Raw genomic sequence first — 22679 nt, 5'->3', positions numbered from 1 at the left:
AAACCAGGCATTGCGTCGCCGTCTGGCCCCTGCCATCACCCTCTGGTGCAGCTTTGTGCACGCTCTTGGGCCCCCGATCAGTTCTCATCTTCCTCCTTGCTCTGCCCTGCCCATCACTTGACGCCGTGTGTCATGAACTCTGAGGCGGCGAAGATGATCGAGGCGCGGCAGGAGGAGGTGCAGCGGCTTGGCGGGCTGGCGGCCTATCGACTGCAGGCGCTGCAAAACTTGAAGCTGAAGACGGTGATCAAGGTGAGCAGGGCGGCATGTGGACGCCAGGATTGCGATGGAGGCCCAGGCACGTCGCCGGCAGCGGAGGTGGCCACTGCGCCACCCGATTTGCCAGGAGTGTTTCATTTCTGTGCAGCCAGCTTACACTCCAATGGCTGCTTGCTGGTGCCCGCTTGCATCTCTTCCTTGCTGCAGGAGAGCCACGCATCGCCGGTGCATGCGCTGGCGGTCAACCACACCGACACGTCCATGGGCAACCTGTTTGCCACTGTGGGCAAGGACCAGGCGACCGTGTATGATGGGGAGCACATGGGGGACCACGTGGCGGTGGTGGTGCACTTCACAAATGCCCCCTCGGAGCACGCGCCCGGCGGGGAGCTGCAGGCCGCCGCCTGGCTGAGCGCGGCCGGGTGGAGCGAGCACCCTGCCGGTGACGCATGCCTGGCAGTGGCAGGTCGTGACGCCAACATATCAGGTACACCTGCACCTTTGCTGCTGTGCCTTGGGGTGTGGACTGCCACCTGTGGGAGGCTTGGAACCGCCAGGCAGCTGACAATGGGCGTATCCCCTGCTGCTGCTGGCTGTTGACACACGCTTTACCACCTGCCCCTTTGGCTCCTACACCACTCCCACAGTCATCAGCGTGGTGGAGGCGCGGGTGGTGCGTCTGCTGCGGGGGCACGCCCGCGAGGTGGTGGAGCTGGCAGCCGTTCCGGCGGCGCCACGCCTGCTGCTCTCGCTGTCACGTGATGGTAACCTGCGCCTCTGGGACGTGCCGTCTGAGACCTGCCTGTCCAGCCTGCAGACCGATGCCAGCTGCGTTGTGAGTAGCGGTGGTGTGGCGCACCCTCTTTATGGCACTTGTTTGCTGTCTGTCTGGTCAATTCACGTTTTGCCAATGCTTCGTCCCTGCTTCGCTTGCACCGGCTTCTGGCTGCATGCCTCCAGCCTGCCCACCCGTTGCTGTCGTGCTGCAGGCCATGGCGCCTGATGCCGCCAGCGTAGTGATGGGCAACAGCAAGGGGCGGCTGCAACAGTTTGACATTGTAGCAGCGGCAGCAGGCAGCGAGGCAGCCAACACAGGCGGGCAGCAGCCAATCATCGACGAGGGCAGCCGGCAGGAGCTGCGTTGCCAGGGCAGCTGCCACAGCGACACAATAGACTGCATGGTGAGTGTCGGCGGACCCGCCACTGCCACAGCCACTGCCTGTCACCTGCCTGCCTGCACACTTTGCATCTGCGCAGTCCCGTTGCATCCCTCGATCTCTCCTCCCTTGCCACCACTGCTGCCCCTCACAGCGCTTCCTGCCAGGCGGACGGCTTGCCACCAAGTCATGTGACGGCCGCATGTTTGTGTGGCGGCTCTCCACTGGCAGCAGTAGCAGCGATCCAAGCAGCGGTAGCGGCCAAAGCAGCGTCCCACAGCTGGAGGTGGCAGCCACTTGGAAAGTGCCCAACTGCAACGGGGGAAGTGGCTGGCAGAGCCGCTGCCAGTTTGGCAGCACGGCCGATGGGCGATACATCACCGCGGTGAGCCTTGCCTCGTGCTGCCTGCTGTGCTATCGGCGTTCTCCGCTTCTCCCAGGGCTGCATGCCAGAGATTTTTGGTCTTGAGCCGCATTGCTGACTGCATGCCTGTGCCTGCTGGGCCGTGCAGGGCAATAGCAAAGGCGACTGCTATGTGTTTGACTCGGAGAGCGGTGACCGAGTGGCACACGTCAGCTCCATCCGTGTGTTGGGTGAGGTGGGATGGTTGGGGTGGCAGCCTGGGCCGCATGGTGGAAACGGAGTTGGTTGTTGTTGGTGTTGCAACCTTGGTTCGCGGCTCGCGACAGATTGCTAGGCGCTTTCATCCTGGCCTGTCAACGCTGCCACCGCTCGATTGCAAAGGCCCACCCTCCTGCTGCCCCACCGATGCCACCGCAGCCCCGGTGCGGGCGTGCGGGCTTTCTGACGACTGCCGACACCTGCTCGCTGTGCTGGGCAAGGGATTTATCTTTAGGTTTGAGTACCTTGGGCCGCTGGCCCCACAGCACGACGCATCAGTGGGCGGCAGCCACGAGCAGGAGGGCAAGGAGAACACCAACACGGAGCAGCAGTGAGGGATGGAAGAGCCAAGCCGTCCAGTGCCGCCCTGCTGCCTAGATTTGGCATGGTGCATCCCTTTCGACGCGCATGTAACACTGACCAGCAAGCAGTCCCAGGTGCTGTCCTGTTTCGTCCTTGCAAGGCAGTCGTGTGCTGGCATGTGCCGAACTATACAGAGGAGATGTAAAGCGAAGGACTCTCTCCAAGATTGGGGTCTTGTGTTGCTCTGGTTACGTCGGAATGGGACTCGACGAGTACGCAACGGCATGGGAAATCACCGAACTGCCCTCCTTGGCCGCTCTCGTTGGCCCACATTAATAACAGCCGCTGCGCTCTCAGTTGTATACGCTGGACAGGTACAGGTACAGCCCAGCCAGGGCCACAGCGCCCGCAGCGACGCCAACCAGCAGGCCGCTGTTGTCGCCGCCGCCGCCCTTGGCCAGGCCCTCGCCCCGCTGCAGCTTGTCGTAGCGGGCATTCATGCTCTTGGCGTCGTTGCGCCCGGTGCCGCCAGTGTAGGGCTTAAATCGGCGTTTTGGCGCCGAGCAGACGGGGCACCTGCGCAGTTGGCCGAAACAGGTCGTGTCAAGCGCCACACAACACCTAGCTGCACAACACTAACTCGCTCACCTGTAGCTGTTGGGAAGCTTTTCAAAAGCTCCATCGCTTCCATCGTAGATGTAGCCGCAGTCAACACAGATGTAAGCCTTGGAAGTGGCCGCACGAGCAGAGACAGTCTGGGCCAGCGGGCGGGCAGCCCTTGCTCGGCGGGGCAGGGCGGGCTGCACCTGCACCGGAGGAGCAGGCTTTAAACAAAGCATCTGTGCTTGATTCAAACGCACCACACTGCCTCAGCAGCTGTATCGCACACTGTTGGCCACACGGCAAGCGCAAACAGGCACCGCCAGGAGAGGCCCAACAAGCAAAGCGGCGGGTGTGCGGGAGCGCGCGCCGCCCCATTCCCCGCCCCACCGAGCCTGTTGCTCACCACCGACACGCCGCTCTTGAAAGGCGCCCGACGGCCCACTGCAAGCCTTGCAGCTCCCGCTCCCGGTATGATGGCAATGGCAGACATTTCGGGCAAGGCTTGCCTGCTGGCTACGCGATCCTGCAGAGCCAATTGGGCCGCGAGATGCGTAAAGAGGGGATTCGTGGAGCGCCATCTTTTGGTGCCTGCTGTGCTGTGCGGTGGTGTGCTTTGTGGCTTCAACAATGCACTGAGTGCATAAATAGCTCAGAAGTGATTGATGCAAGCGGCCTGGCGGGTAGCTGGTGCCTCTGAGCTTGGAGTGCCCGGCCAGAAATGGGGCTGAACCATAACATAAAGGCGCGCCCCCCCTGAAAATGCGTTGTGACGTGCAGAATGTGTTCACAACGGGGGTGTTCAGCCGCCGACGGTACTTTGCCGCCGCTGCCGTCCCCCGCCAGCCGCCTCCCTCACCTTGCCCGCCTGCCGCCTCAATTCCTTTGGGATGGGGGTGCAGCTTGCACTATGGTGGAGTCTGTGGGAGAATGTGTCGGCGTCGGTGCGGTCTGGTGATGTCCTCTCGGCGCTGCTCTACCTCCTGACTCAATCAAACACAACGGTGGGCGTAATTCAGGTAAAAGCGCTGTGCTGCTTCACGAGGGCCGCCCGCCCGCCCGCCCTGTACTACACACCCCTGCCCAAGTGCTATGTGCGGAGTGCTTGGGGCGGCTTCAGTTCTGAGTTCTGAAGCAGGGCTGCCAACAAGGCGTGCTACTGTCGGCGGCCTGCATGCAGGGCGTCAATGGCGTGCTGCAGATGCTGGTCGCCCTGCCGGCAGGCTACCTGGCGGATCGGCACCGCCGCGATACCATGCTGCGAGCGGGCGCGGCTGTGTGCGCGGTGGCGGGGGCCGTGCTGGCATGTGCGCTGATGCTGCGTCCCACCGTGTGGATGCTAGGCGCTGCCATGGCGCTGCTGGGCTGCTACCGTGGCATATATTCCGCTGCGCTCGAGGCGATTTTCGCAGACAGCATCATGCAGGGGCGCAGGTGAGGCACCTGAGGATGCACGGTGTGCCCCCACAAGAAGCCAACCACCGACAACCTCCCTCCGCATGCACTGCCGCACTCCCTGAAGTGGACTATACACACGGAAGTATGCGGTTACCGTGGCGGCCAGCAGCTGCGGGCCCTGGATCTCGCTGGCCCTCTTCCACCACCTCGGCAATCGCTGGGTGGCAGAGGACTGCCGCCTGGTGCTGCTGAGCGGTGTGACGCTGATGGCGGTCCCTCTGGCCCTCATGTGCGCATTTGATGACGACAAGACCGTGGCACACGGCCAGGAGCAGCAGGGGCAGGGCCGTGAGCCGATGCTGCCCACCACGCGTAGCAACGGCAACAGCGGCACGCTCACAGGACCAGCGCTGGAGCCGCCAGCCGACCAAATCTGCCAGGCTGATGGCTCGGCAACCGCAGCAGTGGGTGCCGAAGCTCAGCCAGCAGCCGATTTGATCAGCCTGTCAGGGCCGGCAGGTGGCTGCGGCAATCCAGATCTGGAAGAGCCAGGCTGTTGCGGGTGCCGCTGCTGCGCCCTTCCAGACGGCGCTGTTGTGACGGTGCTTGTTTCCGTCTCAGACTTTATCGGAACATTTGCGTCAGGTGGGCGCCCAGACCTGCGCTTTGCCTGGTGACCGACGCTGTGCTACCACAGCATTCAGGGTGCATTTGTGGCATGCCATCCGCCCCAGCCGTGCCCTGCTGCTGCCCTGCAGGGATGACCATCAAGTTTTTTGCCATGTACTTCATGCAATCCGTTCTGATGACGCCCGCAGCCGTCTCACTCATCGGCGCCCTGTCCCCCATTGGAGTCTGCGCCGCCTCGCTCGCCTGCCAGCCGCTCAGCAAGTTTGTGGGCCGGGTGCAGATCAGGCGAGTGCATGCTGCGCACCGGCTTGCGCTGCTCCCTCTGCGAGCGGGTGGCCTGCGCTCGCGCCCCCCCTCCCCAGCGCTTCACCCGTGGCTGTTCGTGCCGCCGTCGCCGCTGTCCCATGCAGCCTGTTCACTCGCTGCCTGGACATTCTGCTGCTGGCAGCTATGGCCTTTTTGCCCACCGCTACCGCCCCGGCACGCCACCTGCTGGTGGCGGTTCACCTGCTGAGGATGGCGGTAGCCAACGCCACACGCCCCCTCATGCGCTCGGGTGCGTCGCTGTGGCCGGGCTGGGCAGTGCTGGCCTCGGCATCACTGCTGGTAGCTGCTGATCAGCCTCATGAGACCGAGGCCCTGCCTTGCCCCTCCCGCCACCACCTGCAGTTTTGATGGACTTTGTGCCTCGCCGGCACCGTGGCAAGGTGAATGCCGTCGATAGTGTGCGGTCGTTTTCATGGAGTGGGAGTGCAGCACTTGGAGGGTTCCTCATCGAGCGCATCGGCTTCCGACGCACCTTCCTCGTCACCGCTGCCATCAAGACCGCTGCCTTTGTGCCGCTCCTCCTCCTGCTGGCGTACGTGCCAGACGGCATTTGCCTGCCAGCTGGCACCCGGCTGGTGCGGATGCAGCGATTGCAGCGCTGGCAAGGCACCATGGCCTCCGCGGCGGTGGCAGCGGCGGCGCCTTCCAGCGGCGGGGCCGGCGGCAACGGCTGCCAGGCGGATGGCTTGCGGCAGCCTCTGCTGGATAAGAAGGCATTTGGCTCATGATGCCTGCAGGTACATTTGAAACCTCTGCATATGTGTTGAACAGAACGGAAAAAGGAAGGACACAGTCCGTCGGCGCTGGGCATGCTGTGCGCTTCTGTTTGTCAGTGCCTCGTCCCTGCACTTCGGCATCTTTTAATCGCTCTCACGGCGTGTCTCGAACCATTTGCCACCCCGAGTTAGGAAGCTTTCGGAGGAGCGCCTGCAATCTTTGAGATCTTGAGATGGGATTCCCTTGCCCTTTGTTTCTTCTCTCCTCTCTACTAGCCCTCATGTTATGCGCGATCAACCCTTGCGCGGCAGGCAAGTGATTTCGGGCCTGTGCGCTGGAATGACGGCTATGCAGCAGTCATGCGACCGCATGCTGCCGCCGCCGCTGGCTGCCACAGCAAGCAATTCCACTGCTGCACTGCAGGGGAGGGCTGCCCCAACTTTAGAAATGGAGTTCTGGCCATGCACAACGCCCTGCGAGCGGATCACAAGTGGGTTTTGAGGAGGGCGCCGCTGCCGGCAGCGTCGTAGCACACCATGATGGCATGGCCGCTGCTGATGCTCCACGGTTTGTATGCCACCTCCTCAATGCTGCTGCAGCGCCACGGGCCGTGTCAAGCTTCTGGTGTGGGATGACCAGCTGGCGGCCAAGGCGCAGGCGCACGCCGACTTGTGCACCTGGGGCCACACCAGCGGCGTTGGCCTGCAGGGCAACGGGGAGAGCATTGTGAGCTGCCCGTGGGTGCCAGCCATGCATCGGTCAGAAACGGAATGCTAGACTGGCCCTCGCCTGACAGTAGGGCTAAGCATCATACACTATGCGCTGCCGCCCCCTTCCTGCCTGCCCGCAGATGAGCCAGCCACCCGTGGTACAGTACCCCATCAACGGGCTGGATGTCTGCTCCTACGCTGCTTGGGCACTCTATCAGGAGGTCACGGTGCGCCTCAGGCTGGGGGGCTGGTGGCAGCACCATCTGGGCTGCGATGCAAGATATGCCCTGGGGCCGGTGCAGGGCACTGCTGCGCGAAACTGTGAGGTACCATCTGGTGCGCACCGGTGGGACTCACCATATGTGGCTATGTCCACTCCCCTCCCTGCTGCTCCGCAGAACTACAATTTCGATGTGCCCGGCACCAGCAAGGAAGCCGACATGCCCGTCGGCCACCTCATCAATCTGCTGTGGGCGGAGACGACCCGGCTGGGCTGCGGCTACACCAAGTGCCCGGTATTGGGCTCGTACGTTGTATGCTGGTACGGGCCAGGCTTTTACATGACTCCCAACTACAAGCGCGTGATGGGCAAGAACGTCCCACGCAGCCGGTGCCAGCGGGCGACGGGAGATGACTGGTGCGAGGCGTGCGTCGGCAAGAAGTGCACGGCTTGTTTCAAGCGACCCAATTATGGCCAGCAAATGGCACGCTACCCGATCCGCTACGTGCCAGCCTACAAGAGGGTAGGGCTGGAGGGATGTGTGCATGGCCCGAGCGGGAGGGCCGGTGGCTGTGTGGATGCGCGCTGGCAGGGCTGATCTGCACCTTGATGTGTAGATGGTGTCTGAGCGCCCCGTCTTCCCACATGCCCACTTCCTGCTGGTTGCAGTGTGTCAGCGCCTGCTCGCCCACCAAGATGCGGGAAGACAGATGCGCAGTGTGCACCGCCAAGAAGGCATGCAAGGCGTGCAAGGCAGGGTGGACATTTGATTCGAAGAGGAAATGCACTGTGCGAGTGCCGCAGAGGCGGGGCGGATGATGCGGGGCGGCGCTCTGCCAGCCTGCCGGCGCATCTCTCCCGCTCTTACTCATCTTCTGCCATGCGCGCCCCAAGCGTGCTGGCTGCTTTTAATCTTAAACATGACCGACAGAAACAAGAGCGACATGCCGGAACCACGCGATAGCGTGCGCACACGGCAACTGAGGGAGACGGTTCGGCAAGCCTTGCACAACATCGCACACAACCCACAGTGGGATAGCAGCCGGTGCGGCCGGGTAAAGGCCGCGACGCCACCCGTACCTGCCACTGGCCGCCGCCGCCACCGCTGCCCTTTTGGAACACACAATAAAGGTAAAGGTAAAGGTAAAGGTGGGGAAGAGCCTCCACAAGCTTCACTTCCCGGTTTTAACGTCTAGCTTTAGACCATTATTTGATCTGCCCGACGCGCCAAGTGCAGTACCCCCCACTAGTAGTGAATGGGTCCCGGGGAGGCCTGTGCCGAAGCCTTGGCGATTCTATTAGGCGTTCCCGAAGGAATTGGCTTGGATTGGCGCTGAGCCGGTCAGCTATGCCGCGTTTGTCCTCACAAAGTTTCGACATGGGAGGAATCGAACCTGTGCCCTCTCGGAGGGTTTAGACACTAGCTCCAGCGCCTTCAAAGAAGGCCTTTCTTAGCCGCGGCCTATACTATATCGCACACGGAAGTACGCCACAAAAAAATTTCCCCCACGGGGAATTGAACCCCGGTCTCACGGGTGAGAGCCGTGTATCCTAGCCACTAGACTATGGAGGAAATGCACAATGCACACACGCCCCTTGAGCCGTGTGCAGGGCATGTGTGCTACTCAGCGGCGGTCTGGACAGCTCCATCGCGGCCTGCCTGGGCAAAGATGTGCTGGGCCTGACGGCAGCCTTCACCGTGGTCGCCAGCGATGTCAGCACCGACCGCGAGCATGCCGTGGTGGTAGCTCGCACCTCGGCCTTGCAGCACCACCTGATCGATATCAGCCTGGAAGAGGTCCTGCAGGAGCTGCCCAACTGCGTGCGAGTGCTGCAAACGTTTGATGGCATGGCGCTCCGCAATGAGATTGCAGGCAAGCTTGCGGCCAGCAGGGCTCAGCAGGTGGGGGGCAAGGCAGCGCGCTGACAGCTGGGCACGAGCAGGTAGGCTGCCAGGCATTTGATGACGGATAGAATGATGGCAAGGCATGCGTGCACCATGCATTGTTGTGCATGCCGCGCATTTAGGAGGCTCGAGGAATCTGCACTTGCCCAAAAGGCGCGAATGTGGGCTATACCCCTTCTGCTGCCCATCGCCTTCCAGTCTGCAGAGCGCTCCGGGAGGCCGCTGCCCTGGGCTTCACATGTGCAGTGACTGGGGATGCCGCGGATGAATTGTTTGGTGGATACAACTTTACGCATAGGCACGTTAAGCATAGGCAGCAGTTGGGGCATGTTCGCACCAAATGGGCTGCTGTCTGCCCAACCATCCCAGCCACCGCCCTCACCCCCCACCCCGCCCCCGCATCCATGCAGGATGGATGATGTTGCTTGGGAGCAGAACAGGGAGCGAATGGCCCGCCTCATGCGCTTTGGCAGCGTGCCGCTAGGTGAGGGGTGGCAGGCTGTGCATGAGCCCCCTCTACTTCAGCCTGCCTTTCATGCCTCTTTGCGCCCCACCCGATGCACATTCCAGTCTTCTCTGCCTGCTGCAGGCCAGCACTTTGGCATCTTTGTGGCCTCACCATTCACGCAGCCGGCTGTGGTTCAAGCAGCGATGCAGTTCACCAAAGACGACTGCGTCCAGCCCTGCCCTCCCCATGCCCTCGCCCAAGGCAGCAGCAGCAGCAGCAGCAGCGCCGAAGCCAGCGGCGTCGCCGCCCAGCAGCAGCTTCTAGGCAAGATGCCGCTGCGGCTGGCATTCCCTGAGGTGCCACCGGCTGGCGTGGAAAGGATCCAATCGAAGTTGGGTGCGGCACCACGGAGCTGGGGGATAGGCCATGGCTGCCCCAGCCCTGCAAGGGCTACTTCAGCACACGCATGAGGTGTGACGCAGTGCCTGTCGGAGCCTTGCGTGCTGGAGCATTGCCCTCCCTGCTTCAGCAGGGAGACCTGCTCCCGTCTCTTCGCGTCGCTTGATCTCTTTTCGGTGCTGCAGTGACGAGGCCTTTGAGGAGCAGCGTCAGCTGGCCCAGCAGGAGGGGGTGACGATCCGGGACAAGGAGCACCTGCGGTACTACCAGTGCTTCAGGTGGCAGCTGCCGCTGCCTGTCGTTTGTCCCTGTCAGTTTGTCCTTTCAGTCACCTGCTGTTGGGATCTGTGCATCCTCTGTCGCCTGGCCCAGGCTAACCTTTCCACGCTCCCTGCCCTGCAGGCAGCAGTTCCCTGGCGGTGTGGTGCCCGGCAAGCCGCGGCACGACCTGGCATCGGACCCTTGCCCGGCATGCGGCTGGCAGCTAAGCAGCCCAGAGCAAACCTTCTGCGTCACCTGCGGCCACTATGACGCCCAACTCAGGAGCGGCAGCAAGCAAAGCTAACGGCAAAACGACTGGAGGGAGCTCGGGTGCAGCTGGAGGCTGGGGCAGCAGAATATGTGGCAGCTGGAGGAGGAGGCACACCGCTCTGCGGCGAGGAACAAACGCGGGGCTGCCGCTACCACCGCATGGACTGACCTGGGATTGGGTACCAAATCTCGTTGCAACCGAGCACTTTGATGCAGTGAATTCACTCGTGTGAGGTTTGGTAGCGCCTAGCCATGTGCAATACCTCCACCTACCGAAGGGCAGGGCTGAAGGCTCCCCTTGCACCATGCTGCGCTGTGCTAGCGCGCCCCGCCAGCGGGGCGCAGATTTGAGCGATGTGGTAGTCAGCCTGCTGTAGTGTTTTGCGGCCAGCACATTTGTTACATTCTCTTCGAGCCTCTAATAATCGTTTTGAGCACTTGGAGGGCGCCGCCTTGCGGGACAACATGGTTGTGACTCTGCCGCCTGCAGCACCCTGCACCACGATTGCCCCTACGTTCCGTGTGCGCTATGCGCCGGTATGTGCCCAATCGAGCCAGGTGAGCGCCAGCGCCAGAGGCACACTTTCGTGAGTCCCACCGACACGAATCATCGGTTGGGATCGGAAGGGGTTAGTCAAGGTTCTGGACCCACAAAGCTGTTACAGTAGACTGTCACATGCCTTGAAACGCAGCCACGCAATGCATGGTCGCACCTGAGAAGTCTACCCTGGCCCCGCCAGCGCCCGCCCGCCCGCCCGCCCACCCACTCGCCCGGACTGAATGCCACTTTGATGGCGCCCTGCAGGTCTCCAATGGGATGCCCAGGCTCCTGCAGGCGAACCAGAAGCTCGCCCCTTGGCTGGTGGCCGGACTGGCTGCAGCACAGCTGTTCCACACAGGTGATCACCGCATGAGGCGTTGGCGGTAGTTAACACCAGGCGGACTGTGCTGTCAGCTGTGTATGTCCAACAGAGCTGCTGCTGGGCTGCGGGCATCAGATACAAAGAGGGCCCTCAGCCGTCTTCCTCCCTCGCAGGCCCAGCCCTGGCAGCGCCACTGGAAGCGGCGCCAGCACCTGCCGCCGCCACCGCCAGCACACGTGCCCTTGACTTCCTGGCCGATGCCAGCGGACCCATCTCCCTGCTGTTGGGCGACTTTCAGATGCCGGGCCTGACGGTGAGCAGCAGGAATGGGGATGGGGCTGCTGCAGAGGAGCTTTGAACCTGCTGTCAAACTGGAAAACGCTGCCGTTAATTGCCAACGAGCTGCCAACCGCCTGCAGGACTGGACCACTTCTGGTGCACGCGAGACCCTGGCAGGAGAGGTGCTGGGGCAGGATGCGGTGCTGGCAGGTGGGAGCGCTGGCTGACCAGGCAGACTGCACGGCCTGCCTGAGATGTGAACCAAGCGCTGACAAGGCCGGCCCTCTGCTGCACTTGTGCAGGTCCAGCAAAGAGGCGAACCGGCCTGGATCCTGCTGGCCGCCCCTGCTACTCTCGCCTGCTGTGCACCGCTGTGTACGTGGCAGCCAACCCAGACGATGCGGCAGAGTGATTGAGGCAAGGATCTCAATGCCAGATGCCCCACCTCGATGGCCGCCCCACCGCTCATCCATCAACCTCTGTCCAAGTGGCATGCAAGCACCTTGATACCCACACCTTTGATGGTCCTGGGTCCACCCGACAAACGCTGCACCTGTATGCTAGCAAGCGCTATTCTGCCAACGTATGGCGCGCGTGAGGGGATGCCTCCATCCATGCGGTGCCTCCCCTCGCCAAAGCGAGCCGTCCAACACATAAACGAACCCACGTGCCAATTTTGTGATTTTGTACAACAGATGCCCCACCGAGAAGAGAACCCACTCCCTTTTTGTGAGCGATGTGCTTGCCTCCCCGGCCACTTGTTGCGCCGCCAGCTAATGTGCCTTCTCCCCCCTCTGCTCACTTCCCCTCTTCTGGCATATACTCGCTCTTGGTGAAAACCATCCCCGACGGTTTTTCCTGTCCTGCCCAGTTTTACCATTTTCAAACAGTAGAGCTATGTAATCAACTTCTAGCATGTGCTGTAGCTGCAGCATGGCTACAGTGGTAGTTGTGGTAGCTGTAGCTGCAGCAGTGGTAGCTGGAGCTGGAGCAGTGGTTAGTGGGCTGCTGCAGCAGCGAAGTAATGCAAGGTGGTGCAACACGGCAAAATGCTGCAGGCACACACAATGCACACCAACTCCCTAACCCAGCATCAGTGCCTGCGCGGTTGTGGCTTACATGCCATGCATTCTTCATTCTGTACACGGAGCAACGTAGAGTGCCAAGGCAAAGCAACCGCATCCCCAGAACGATAGAGATGGCCCAAGAGGTGCACGCAGGGTGGCGAACGCTAGGTCACAGACAGACGGAGACAGGGGACAGGCAAGGGGCTAGATGGGCCCAGCCAAGTTATGGCCGTAGGGGCTTGTGGCAGGGTACAAAGGAAAATCGGTGTGGGTCGCATGGGATTGATCGGATTCAAAGAAAGCAGTGATCAGAGGGTAGCGCTGGAGAAGACAGAAATTCGGGTCAACCTACTAGTAAGTATTAGTATTAGTATTAGTTAGTAACGCGCTCAGCGCGGCACGACATGTGTGCGCACGCGAGGCGGGTGCCTGCTGCTGGGGAGGGCAGGCAGCAAGGGGGGTTCAAGCGGGCCAGGCAGGCGCATTCCACTATGTAGGAGGGGTAGGGGGGTTGCATTCCAACGAAAAACGGATCAGGTTGTTGGGTGTGTTGGGGTGTTTACTTTTTGGCCGGCAGCAGAGCAGGTCGGGTGGTGTGTGGGCGCATGGTGCATGGTGCAACCTACAGCTCCATCAGCTTGCTGGCTGGACAGGTGGCTGGCTGGCTGGCTTGGGCTGCTCCCAGGCTCGCTTCCGCTCAGTCCATGGATGCCAGCAGCAGGCCCACGCTCTTCAGCACCTCCTTGTGGTTGGTGCGCCCCGAGTTGCGCGACTCCTCCTCCAGCCGCCGCACATCCCGCTGCGCCGCATCCAGCTGCTCCCGCGCTGTGCGCAGCTGGTTGGCCAGCGCGTCGCGCTCCTGGCGCAGCTGGCCAGACGGCTCGTTGCTGTGGTGCATCTGGTGCTTGAGGGAATCGCGCTCCGACTGCAGCGCCGCGCGCTGCTCGTTGGCGGTCCACAGCTCGCGCCCCAGGCGGTCGCACTCGCCCTGCAGGCGCGCCACCTGCTCCTCCGCGCTGCGCAGCCGCCGCTCCAGCGCCTCGCGCTCGGGCTGGAAGCTGGCGCTCTGCTCGCCGGCGCGCCACACCTGCTCCGCCAGCGCGTCGCGCTCCTTCTGCAGCGCGGTGCGCTGCTCGTACGAGGCGCTGAGCTCGCGGGACAGGCCGTCCCGCTCCGCCTGCAGCTGGGCCCGCAGCTCGTGCGTGTTGCCCAGCTCGCGTGCCATCTGCTCAAACTCGGCCCGCAGCGTGGTGCTGTTGCGCACCAGCGCCGCCGCCTCGGCCGCGCTGGCCTCCGCCTGGCGCCGCAGGTCGTCGCGCTCCGCCTCTGCGGCACGCCTGGCAATGCGCTCCGCCTCCAGCACCCCGCTCAGCTCCTGCAGCTGCGCGCTCTGCTGGCCGTTGCCGCCGCCGGCCGCCCAGCCCTGCTCCAGCGCCTCCATCAGCTGCTTCAGCTCCTCCATGTCGTGCTCCTCCTCGGCCAGGGTCTGCAGGCGGGGCAGGGCGCAGCACGGCACAGCGCAGCAGGTCAGGTCAGGGCAGGTCAAGGCAGGCGCCATCAGCGCCAGGCCGGGGGTTGCGCGTGCGCAGCATGCAAGGGACACAGAGCGCTGCCTGCCCAGCTTCCCACCCACCTTGGGGTCACCCCACTCCCACACCACGGTGAATGCGCCGCGCACTGCAGCCTCAGCATAGGGCACCTGCGGGGCACGCGCGGCCAATGCATGGCAGGCAGAGTCAGCGGCCAGCAGGGTTAAAGGTGCGGCGATGGTGACGGCTCTCAGGCCGCCTCATCCATGCAGAGCCAGGCCATGTAGACCATTCAGCCCAACCGGCGAGGCATATGCACGCAGGCCTCCTGCTGGTTGCTGGTGTCCACCACTTGCCGCCTTCCGCCACCCACTTGCCTGCACCACGCGGTTGGGGCCCGACTCCCAGTCTGCGCTGCAGCCGCCGCCGCTGTGCGCCGCCGCCACTTTGAACTCGTGCTCGCCCGCCGGCAGGTCCAGGGTGAGCAGCCAGTAGTCGCCCTCAACCCACGTCATGGCTGCAGGGGGGGGGCGCAAGGGTTGGGTGGATGGCGATTTTAGGGTGGGCGAGTGGGTGGCGAGAGTGTGTGGTGGGGGCAGAGGCGGGGATGATGAGCTCAGCGTGCATGCGACCTGGCACCAACAGGGCGCCGTCTCTGGCTGCAACGAATGGGGCTGAGCAGCTGCGAGATGCAGCCAGCAGGCCTCGCACCTGGCGCCCTGTCGCAGTCCCACGCGCCCATGGACTTGTGGCTGCCCACCAGCTTCAGCACCTGCCCAAACTGCAGGCGCCGCCGGGTCTTGAATGTGATGCTGGCGGTGGGCACGGGCTCGATTGTGGAGGTGCCGCCTCCGTGGCGCATCACTTCTGTGATCTGCCAGCTCACCACACGGCCCTGCAGGCAGCCAGCAAGCGTGTGCTGTGAGTGCGGCGGGGGCAGCAGCAGTGCCAGGAGGCTCATGCCAGGTCAGCTGCCGGAATGCCCCAGCGCCGTGTGCCGGGGCCTCATCTGCCTGCCAGACATGCACGAGGCAACAGGACCCCCGATTGCTGGTTGCAGCAGTCGGCCAGCAGCCGCGCTGCTTGCCTGGCTATTCCTCTGACGCCGCTCCTGCCGCTGCACGCCGTGGCTGCGCGACTTCATGCCTGCACACAAGGGGCAGCAGGGTGTATTCGGTCAAACAATTCAAACCATTTAGTCAAGTTGGGCACCCAGTTCCGAGTTAGCTCAGGAATGGCTGCAGGATGAGGGCGCCAGCTGCGGGCTTGCGCCAAGCGCCACCGCGTGTGCTGAGGCGCCGGCGGGGCGGCCTGCCATCGCAGACCCCCCTGCTGCCACTCACCAGCAGCGAGCTGCTTGGGGACCGCCAACCGGCTGGACAGCGCGGACGACTGGCCCATGGAGGCGCTGGGCGCCGACATGGCCAACATGTTTTGGGCCCACTACTACAGCAGGGCGGCTTTGGGGACGGGTTGCGAGGCCCGACAGCCCGAGCAGAGGCGAATAGTAAGTAGATAAAGCGGTGGTGGGCTTCCAGCGCGCTCCAAGCGCGGGAAATGGATCTGTTTGGACCCTACCACGTCCCCATCCTCCCACCATGGCCACGTCCGCACATCGGATATTAATGCGCTTTACAGCGTCCAAATGGCTTGTTTCCTGCTGAATTCAAACATTGGGGCTGCTGGCCAGCCGGGGCAGCAGGGCAGCCGCAAGTCAATGCTTCTTCTTGGCGCTGCCGCCGCCGGCGCCCCTGGCGGGAGCCGCCGCCTTCTTCTTGCCCTCTGCCTTCTTGGCCTCCTCCAGGAACTCGTCCAGCGCAAAGGCTGTGACGATGTCCTCTCTCCTGATCTTGATGGTGGCCACGCTCCCATCTGCACAACCAAGGTTGCAGCTTCTGGACATTGGTCGAACCATGGCGGGGCTATGCGCGCATGCTTGGAGGAGGGGCCGCCCACCCACCTGGAAACACGTGCGGGATGCGGCCCTCCTCCTTGCCGCCCTTGAAGGAAATGAAGGTGGGCAGCTGCGGCAGGGTGCCGTACACGGCCACCTTGTGCTGCTTCGCCAGCTGCGGCCACCTGCAGGGCAGGTCATGTCGGTGCATGTCGGTGCAGCGTGCGCAAGGGCGTGTGCAGGCATGGCAAACAGACGCGCAGCACGCCACAAGGTGTGTGCACACCAGCCCCAGCAATGCCCTTGCTCCCATCGTGCAAACACGGTGGTGGCAGCCCGGCGGGCCAGCCAGCCGCTGCCCGCACCTGCTGACATCCACCTTGCCGAAGCGCAGCTGCGGCGTGGTGAACTTGAGCGACAGCTCAGCAAACACGGGCTCCAGGTGGATGCAGGGCGGCGCCCAGGGCGCATAAAACTCCACCTGCGCCAGGCGTCAAGGCAGGGAAGCGGTGGATGCAAGTCATGCCAGGTGTGGGGCATGGAGTGGGTGGGGCACGGACAGAGAGCCGTTGCGGTGCCGTTGCATCCTGCACCCTATCGGACACAAGCTGGGCTGGCGGCAGTAGCTCCCAGCCAGCTGCCCGCTCACCAGCCAGGTCAGGCCGGGCTGCGGGTTCTCTGCCACCATGCTCTGGAAGGAGGCGGGTGTGAACTGCTCCACGGCGGAGGCGCCCTGGAAGATGGGCTGCGGGAAGACCAGGTACATGACTGCGGGGTGGCAGCGGCGGGGCGGAACGGGAGGCGTGGGCGCGTGTGGGAGGCCCACCTTGGTTGTGGCTGGCAGCCAGGCAGCATGTTCAGCATGCGCAGCATGCCCAGCCCCGCCGCAGCCCCGCCGCCACATGCAACACTCGACGCAGCCACCCGAATGGAGCCACCCACCCAGGAAGAGCAAGACGTAGTAGACCGAGATTCTCCAGTCCATGTACCACACCATCAGCACCACCAGGCTCTGCAGGCCAGTATCAGGGCCAGCACGGTCCTCCGCTCATCAGGCAACACAGCAGTCTGTTCTACTCAAATGGTTGGCAGCGAAAAGGGCAGGTGTGAATGGGGTAAACAAGCGTCTTGGCGGCCCGTGCCTTGCTGTAGGTGAGGGCGTCGGACAGGAAGGAGTCGAGGCTCTGCCGCCGCCAGTACTTGATAGCCAGCGCCATGGCCAGCAGCGTCACCGCAAAGCGCTCCTGTGGTTCAGTGCCAGCAGCTTGGGGCCAGGCAGTTGAGCGGCCTGCTGGCCCAGCGCTTGTGCCCTCCTCTGCACAATCACACGCAACTCCCCACGCTGGCCCCGGCCTGATTCAGCAGCCGGCTATGATCAGCCCGACTGATACCCCACCCCTCTTGCCTTCTGAAACAGAGCGCCGGTGTGGTACACGTGCGTGTACTTGGCGTGGCCGCCGTGCGACAGGAACCAGCTGCGGGTCAGCCAGTACGACGCAATGAGCACCGCGCTGTATGCATAGTAAGGCGCCAGGAAGCGCCGCCAGCCTGCGGCAGGGCAGGCAAGAGTGCGCCTGGAGCCTGGAGCGGCAGCGCCTGGCGGTGGCAGGGAGCCGCCCCCCGCCACCCCCGCCGTCCACTGCTCATCACGTGCTTCCATGCACCACGGGGCCGCAACAGACTTGAATAACGCAGGAGCAGGGCAGAGGAGGGCAGGCTGGCGACCCACCTGCGGCTCGTTGGCTGAACAATCCCATTATTGGCCTTGGTGCTTGGAGGACAGGAGGTGACCTCCCCGATGGCTGCATCCAGGCGGGTGCTGCAGGGCTCAGCACTTGACAGGCGCAGCATTCTCAGCAGGCACTAAAATTTTCGATCGAACCGCCGCTCCGCACGCCCGGGGAAGCACTGCTGAATACTGGCGCCCGTCGCCAATACAATATCAGCGTTGAGCACGTTCCCAGACGTTGGCGAGCCAGGCTCCACCCCTGTGGAACAAGGAGCTGCGATAGCCGTGTGATCAGCGGGTAGGCGGCAGCCATGGCAGCCACATACCGGCTGGTAGCCAGCAGCGCACGGTCGCAGGGGTTCACCGGCGGGTTGGGCGGCGGTGGCGACCTGCAGCTCAGCACGTCTGCCCCCTTGAGGATTGGCCGCGCGCTGGACAACGACGTGCGGCTGCCGCCAGACTGGATCCAGATCTCCTCCAAGCACTGCACCATCTCGTATGTGCCAGACCAGGTGCGGAGCCCTCTGCTGAGCATCGGTTAGGCACGCCAACCGTGCCGTCCCTGTCCTCACCCGCTCTCCGCCACACCCTCACCCTGCACCTGCACCTGCGCACCCCCGCAGGATGCGTGGAAGGTCCTGGATTCTTCCACCAACGGCACCTTCCTGAACGGCCAGAGGATCGGCAAGGGCAACGAGGCGGTGGCGCGGGCGGGCGACCGCATCCAGCTGTCGGTGGTGGACCCCAAGGCGCCTGAGAACCACATGGAGTGAGGGCCTGGCGCTGGGCTGGGCTGCGAGGAAGTGGGGAGGCAGCGCAGGGCTGCGGCAAGCGATCCTGAGCATCGTGCGTCCGGAGCAGCACGCTGCAGCTGATGTCTCACCCCGCTGCCCCTGCGCTTCCCCGCATGCTCCTGCCTGGCGCAGGTATGTGCTGCGCCGGTTTGACAGCTCCCCCGAGGCCGCCACCAGCGCGGTGCAGCCCAGCCCCGCGGCTGTCGCCGCCGCCGCGGCGCTCACCCCAAAGCGCAAGCCCGGCGAGCTCAGCGCCAACGGCGGCGCGGGGCTCACCACCAAGCGCAGCAAGACCACCCCCAGCAACACAGCTGGTGCTCCCGGTGGCACCACCCCCGCCACGCGCGCCCCGCCCGCCTCACCCGCTGTTGTGGCTGGCAACGGGGCTGGCGCCAAGCAGGCAACCGCCAGCGGTGGCGGCGGCGCTGGCGACATCCAGGCTCTCTTCCATATGAAGGAGTACAACCAGGTGTGCCGCTGAGGCAGGCCTCGATGCGCCCCTGCCCGTGTTCACACTGCCTGCTACCTGCCAGCGCTTCCACCCGCTGCCGCCGCCGCTGCTGTGGCTGCATGGCTGCCTGCCCAGCCCCGGCGCACTCGCCTCCTGTCCTCCCTCTTCTGCTCACACCACTCGTATCCCGAGCGGCTGCCGCAGAAGCTTCTGCGGCAGGTGGATGAGCTGAAGCAGAAGAACGAAGAGGTGGCCAAGCAGCTGAAGCACGCGGAGGCTGCCAGGCGCGAGCAGGCGGCGGCGGCGGCCAAGGCGCATGACCAGGTGGGGGCGCCTCGCTGCCTGCTGTGGCTCCGGCCCTGAACACTGCCCTACTTGCCTTCCCTGCTGCCTCAACCTGGCCCCAACCCAGACCACACCTGCCAGCCACCCTGGCCTGCGCCTCCTCATCATCATCGCTGCCAGTCCGCTCCCCTGTGTACCGACTGCCTTCCCACGTGTCCCTGCCGCCTGCGCCCACGTGCAGGCGACCCAGGCTCACGGCGATGTGCGGCGCATGGAGGCGGAGCTGGTGTCTCTGCGCCAGAGCGAGATGCGGCTGAAGCTGGATGTGGAGGCGGCCAACAGGAGCGCCGGGGTGGCGGCCGAGGAGGCCAACCGCGCCGCAGAGGAGGCCCAGGCGGAGCGTGCGGGGCGTGAGGAGGCCGCGGCGCGCGCCGCGGCGCTGGAGGAGGAGCTCGCGGCGGCGCAGGAGGCGCAGGAGGCGGCGGCGGGGGAGGCGGCGGCGGCCAGGGCGGAGGTGGAGGGGCTGCAGAGCGGGGTGCAGGCTGCAGAGCAGCGCGGCGTCGCGCTGGCGGCCCAGCTGGAGGCGGCACAGGCCACGCTGCAGGAGAAGCAGGAGCAGCTGGATGGATGGGTGGGTGGATGGGTGGGGCAACAGCATGTGGGGAACAGCATGTGGCCGGAGGCCGGCGGTGGCTCCTGATTGTGACGGGTGCCGCTTGAGCATGCGCTGCCACAGCATGTTTTCTGGCTTGCCGTCCCTCCAGCCTTGCCAAGGCCGCTCGCTGAGCCCACCTGCTGGCCCTCCTGCAGGTGGAGCACCTGCAGCTTGAGCTGGGTACAGAGCGGGATGCCAGGCTGGCAGTGGAGGGCCAGCTGGCAGAGGCGCAGGCGGCGGAGGAGGAGGCGCGGCGCTACATCAATTCGCTCGAGTCGCGCGAGCGCCTGCTGCAGGCAAGCCCCGGCTCGCCCTGCTGCCTTGGAGGCCAAAGTGTTGCACCAGTCCCACAGCTGTGCACAATCCTCCTGCTGGCGCATAATCCTCCCGCTGCTTGATGCCTCGCTGCTGCTGCCAGCCGTGTCGTGCTGCCCCAACCCTTCCCCCAACACCCACCCACCCACTCCCGCTCTCACCCCACCTGCCTTCCCGCCTCCCGCAGAACGACCGGCTCCTGGTGGATGGCTGCCTGGTGGAGCTGCAGCGCGGCAACCAGCGCAGTCAGGCCGCCAACAAGCGCATCACCCAAGCCTTTGCCGAACTGCAGCAGGTGGGCGGCCGGCAGGGGTGCGGGGCGCTGGGGGTGACTGGGCAGGGTAGGGCAGGGCAGGACAGGACAGTGCAGCTGCACTCTCCGTGGCGTGTATGTGAAGCAGCGGGCAACATCAGCATGCTTACAGCCTAATGTATCATCAACATGCTTCTCCCGCAAATCGCTGCTGCTGCCTTGAGCTGTGAATGACATTCCTCCCACCCCCACCCCCACCACCCACCGCGCTGCAGGCCAAGGCGGAGGCCGACGCCATCATGGAGCAGCAGTGCCAGCAGTGCAGCGACATCTGCGCCCAGCTGGCCGCCTCCAACGGCAGCCGCCTGCCGGGGCCGTCGCCGGGCTCCGCCCAGCTGGGGCTGCTGGCGGGCACGCAGGAGGTGGTACCGCACGGCATGCTGAGCCCCGCCTGGGCGGCGCCCCATACCGTGCCCGCGGCGGCGCAGCAGGCCACGCCGCTGGTTGCGGTGGCGGAGCAGGAGGAGGAGGCGGTGGCGTCGCCGCCGCTGCAGCAGGAGGAGCGGCAGACTGCTGCTGGCGAGGAGGAGGGGGCAGCGGCTGCTGGCGAGGCGGGGCCGGATGCTGCTGGCGATGAGCAGATGGCTGATGAGTTTGAGGCGGCAGAGGGGGAGCCGGTTGATGGTGCAGCGGTGGAGGAGGCTGAGGCGGCAGAGGCGGCGCAGCAGGAGGAGCTGGAGCTGGAGCAACTGGATGATGAGATGGAGGATGTGGAGGATGAGGGGGACGCCCTGCAGGCAGCGGCACAGGCAGGCGGCACCGCACCCGCTGCCGAGGGGCAGCCGGATGCGGCGGCGGCGCAGCAGGCGCCTGGCAGCGGGGCTGCGTCCACGCCTGCTCCTGGGGTGCCAGCCCCCTGGGCGGGTGGGCCGGAGGAGCTGGTGGTTGAGGATTCGGAAGACCAAGGGCAGGCGGCGCGCAAGGCGGCGGCGGGCACCGAGACGATGTCAGAGGCAGAGGAGGAGGTGGTGGAGGAGGAGGGAGATGCTGCCTACGGCGGAGCCACGGATGCGGAGGATGAGGGGCCGGCAGCGGCAGCGGCGGCGGCGGCGGGCCCAGCTGTGGAGGGGGCCGGGCTGTACAGCGGCAGCACCCTGCCGGCGCCAGGCAGCGGTGCGCTGGCGGCGCAGGAGGCGGGCGGTGGCGGCAGCGATGGGGAGACCCAGCCGCAGGACCCCGGCAGGGAGGACTTCATTGACCTGCTGGCTGATGAGGAGGGCGGGGAGGAGGGCGAGCCGCAGCAGGAGCAGGCGGCGGAGGAGGAGGTAGAGGAGGCCGCAGAAGCTGCCGGCGAGGAGCAGGGCGAGGGCGAGGGCGGGACTGAGGAGGAGAGTGAAGAGGAGGCGGAGGAGGTGGTGGAGGCTGCTGCCAGGGACCAGGAGAACGAGGCCAGCCAAGGCAACGTGGCAGGTGGGCAGCCACCGGTGCCAGCAGCTTGCCTATCTATCGCCTCGGCAGCAGGCTGCGTGCCGGCCCTGCCTGCCTGCCGCCAGCTGGGCAGCAGCTCTGCATGATGCAGCAGCCAGCCTGGCAGCCAGGTCCCTTGCCACTCGCCCACTCACACCTGCGTGCTGCATGCTGCGTGCGGCGCGTGCCTGCTGCAGGCACCCAGGACGACAGCGCGGCGCGGTCGCTGCCCAGCAAGGTGCCAGAGAGCGAGCCGCAGAAGCAGGATGGCGGCGCTGAAGCGCCGCCCGGCACTGGCGGCTGGTTCTGAGAGGGCGGGAGGCAAAGCTGCCTCTGGTTTTCTGTTGTTGACTGTGCCCATTGGGATTGACTGGGGATCCTTTCTTGCCGCCCGGGCCTTGCCTTGCATGCGTCCTGGCTGTTCTGACTGTTCTGGCGGGTGCTGCATAATGTAATGTTACTTTCACTTTCAGACATATCAAGACGATAAAGTCTTTTGGACCAAAAGAAGCGAGGTAGGCCGGCAGAGTCACGGTAGGAACAGCAGGCAGTCGGCAGCGGCACACGCCTACCAGCCGCCGCCGTGTCCGCTGCCGGCGCGCGGGGGCGGGCGCTCACTCCTGCGCCGGCGTCGGCTCCGCCTGCTCCGCCTCGTCCTCAGTGGAGAACAGCGTGTCTGGTCGGGCCTGCTGCGGGTCCTGGGTCTTGAAGTTGAGCTTGTCGATTAGCTGGCCCGCCAGCAGGGCGCGCCGCTGCAGCTCCATCGTGGTGCTGCTCTGCGTCTGCAGCGTCACGTGCGCCTGGCCCACCAGCTTGGATACCTCCGCCTTCACCCGGCTCATGCGCTCCAGGAAGTTGGCCTGCATCTGGTCCAGCACCCGCTCCCCTGCAGCTGCAGCGAGCGGGGAGCA

At 64.7% G+C, this 22679-nt stretch overlaps 9 protein-coding genes across 9 annotated transcripts; 6 read left to right on the top strand and 3 right to left on the bottom strand.

The window, feature by feature from the left end:
• Positions 1–132: 132 nt before the first annotated feature.
• Positions 133–2333, top strand: CHLNCDRAFT_138181 (expressed protein; the record flags this gene model as incomplete). Its single annotated transcript, XM_005851567.1, has 7 exons — positions 133–252; positions 427–661; positions 867–1054; positions 1209–1400; positions 1531–1761; positions 1889–1970; positions 2158–2333. 7 exons carry the CDS (start codon positions 133–135, stop codon positions 2331–2333), a joined length of 1224 nt encoding a protein of 407 aa, XP_005851629.1.
• A 321-nt stretch (positions 2334–2654) lies between these two features.
• Positions 2655–3394, bottom strand: CHLNCDRAFT_138180 (hypothetical protein; the record flags this gene model as incomplete). Its single annotated transcript, XM_005851260.1, has 3 exons — positions 2655–2877; positions 2950–3056; positions 3308–3394. The coding sequence occupies 3 exons, from the start codon at positions 3392–3394 to the stop codon at positions 2655–2657; spliced, it is 417 nt and encodes a 138-aa protein (XP_005851322.1).
• Positions 3395–4075: 681 nt separating this feature from the next.
• CHLNCDRAFT_138179 (hypothetical protein) lies at positions 4076–5984 on the top strand (the record flags this gene model as incomplete). The annotated part of the gene is made up of 6 exons (XM_005851566.1): positions 4076–4335; positions 4424–4767; positions 4885–4944; positions 5058–5190; positions 5340–5485; positions 5599–5984. The coding sequence occupies 6 exons, from the start codon at positions 4076–4078 to the stop codon at positions 5982–5984; spliced, it is 1329 nt and encodes a 442-aa protein (XP_005851628.1).
• A 450-nt stretch (positions 5985–6434) lies between these two features.
• Positions 6435–8830, top strand: CHLNCDRAFT_138178 (hypothetical protein; the record flags this gene model as incomplete). Its single annotated transcript, XM_005851565.1, has 5 exons — positions 6435–6463; positions 6573–6699; positions 6824–6910; positions 7082–7344; positions 8515–8830. 5 exons carry the CDS (start codon positions 6435–6437, stop codon positions 8828–8830), a joined length of 822 nt encoding a protein of 273 aa, XP_005851627.1.
• A 426-nt stretch (positions 8831–9256) lies between these two features.
• On the top strand, positions 9257–10221 carry CHLNCDRAFT_138177 (hypothetical protein; the record flags this gene model as incomplete). The annotated part of the gene is made up of 4 exons (XM_005851564.1): positions 9257–9293; positions 9399–9648; positions 9842–9934; positions 10059–10221. The coding sequence occupies 4 exons, from the start codon at positions 9257–9259 to the stop codon at positions 10219–10221; spliced, it is 543 nt and encodes a 180-aa protein (XP_005851626.1).
• A 431-nt stretch (positions 10222–10652) lies between these two features.
• CHLNCDRAFT_138176 (expressed protein) lies at positions 10653–11741 on the top strand (the record flags this gene model as incomplete). The annotated part of the gene is made up of 5 exons (XM_005851563.1): positions 10653–10724; positions 10993–11086; positions 11224–11363; positions 11470–11539; positions 11632–11741. 5 exons carry the CDS (start codon positions 10653–10655, stop codon positions 11739–11741), a joined length of 486 nt encoding a protein of 161 aa, XP_005851625.1.
• A 690-nt stretch (positions 11742–12431) lies between these two features.
• On the bottom strand, positions 12432–15468 carry CHLNCDRAFT_56797 (expressed protein). The gene is made up of 7 exons (XM_005851259.1): positions 15269–15468; positions 15013–15071; positions 14637–14820; positions 14303–14442; positions 14030–14095; positions 13124–13882; positions 12432–12825 (listed from the first exon to the last, which is right to left on the bottom strand). Exons 1-7 carry the CDS (start codon positions 15354–15356, stop codon positions 12748–12750), a joined length of 1374 nt encoding a protein of 457 aa, XP_005851321.1. The 5' UTR covers positions 15357–15468; the 3' UTR covers positions 12432–12747.
• A 77-nt stretch (positions 15469–15545) lies between these two features.
• CHLNCDRAFT_59562 (hypothetical protein) lies at positions 15546–17592 on the bottom strand. Its single transcript, XM_005851258.1, has 8 exons — positions 17549–17592; positions 17225–17367; positions 16962–17063; positions 16762–16831; positions 16469–16587; positions 16185–16300; positions 15886–16004; positions 15546–15797 (listed from the first exon to the last, which is right to left on the bottom strand). The coding sequence occupies exons 1-8, from the start codon at positions 17574–17576 to the stop codon at positions 15640–15642; spliced, it is 855 nt and encodes a 284-aa protein (XP_005851320.1). The 5' UTR covers positions 17577–17592; the 3' UTR covers positions 15546–15639.
• Positions 17593–17859: 267 nt separating this feature from the next.
• CHLNCDRAFT_50088 (hypothetical protein) lies at positions 17860–22078 on the top strand (the record flags this gene model as incomplete). The annotated part of the gene is made up of 9 exons (XM_005851562.1): positions 17860–18060; positions 18172–18317; positions 18475–18811; positions 18929–19117; positions 19320–19709; positions 19889–20068; positions 20236–20343; positions 20577–21771; positions 21966–22078. 9 exons carry the CDS (start codon positions 17860–17862, stop codon positions 22076–22078), a joined length of 2859 nt encoding a protein of 952 aa, XP_005851624.1.
• Positions 22079–22679: the final 601 nt, after the last annotated feature.

The sequence above is a fragment of the Chlorella variabilis genome, assembly GCF_000147415.1.
Source record: "Chlorella variabilis unplaced genomic scaffold CHLNCscaffold_2, whole genome shotgun sequence".
Classification (NCBI taxonomy): Eukaryota; Viridiplantae; Chlorophyta; class Trebouxiophyceae; order Chlorellales; family Chlorellaceae; genus Chlorella; species Chlorella variabilis.
The sequence above is the reverse complement of the archived record's forward strand: the minus strand, read 5'-3'. Positions and strand labels throughout refer to the sequence as shown.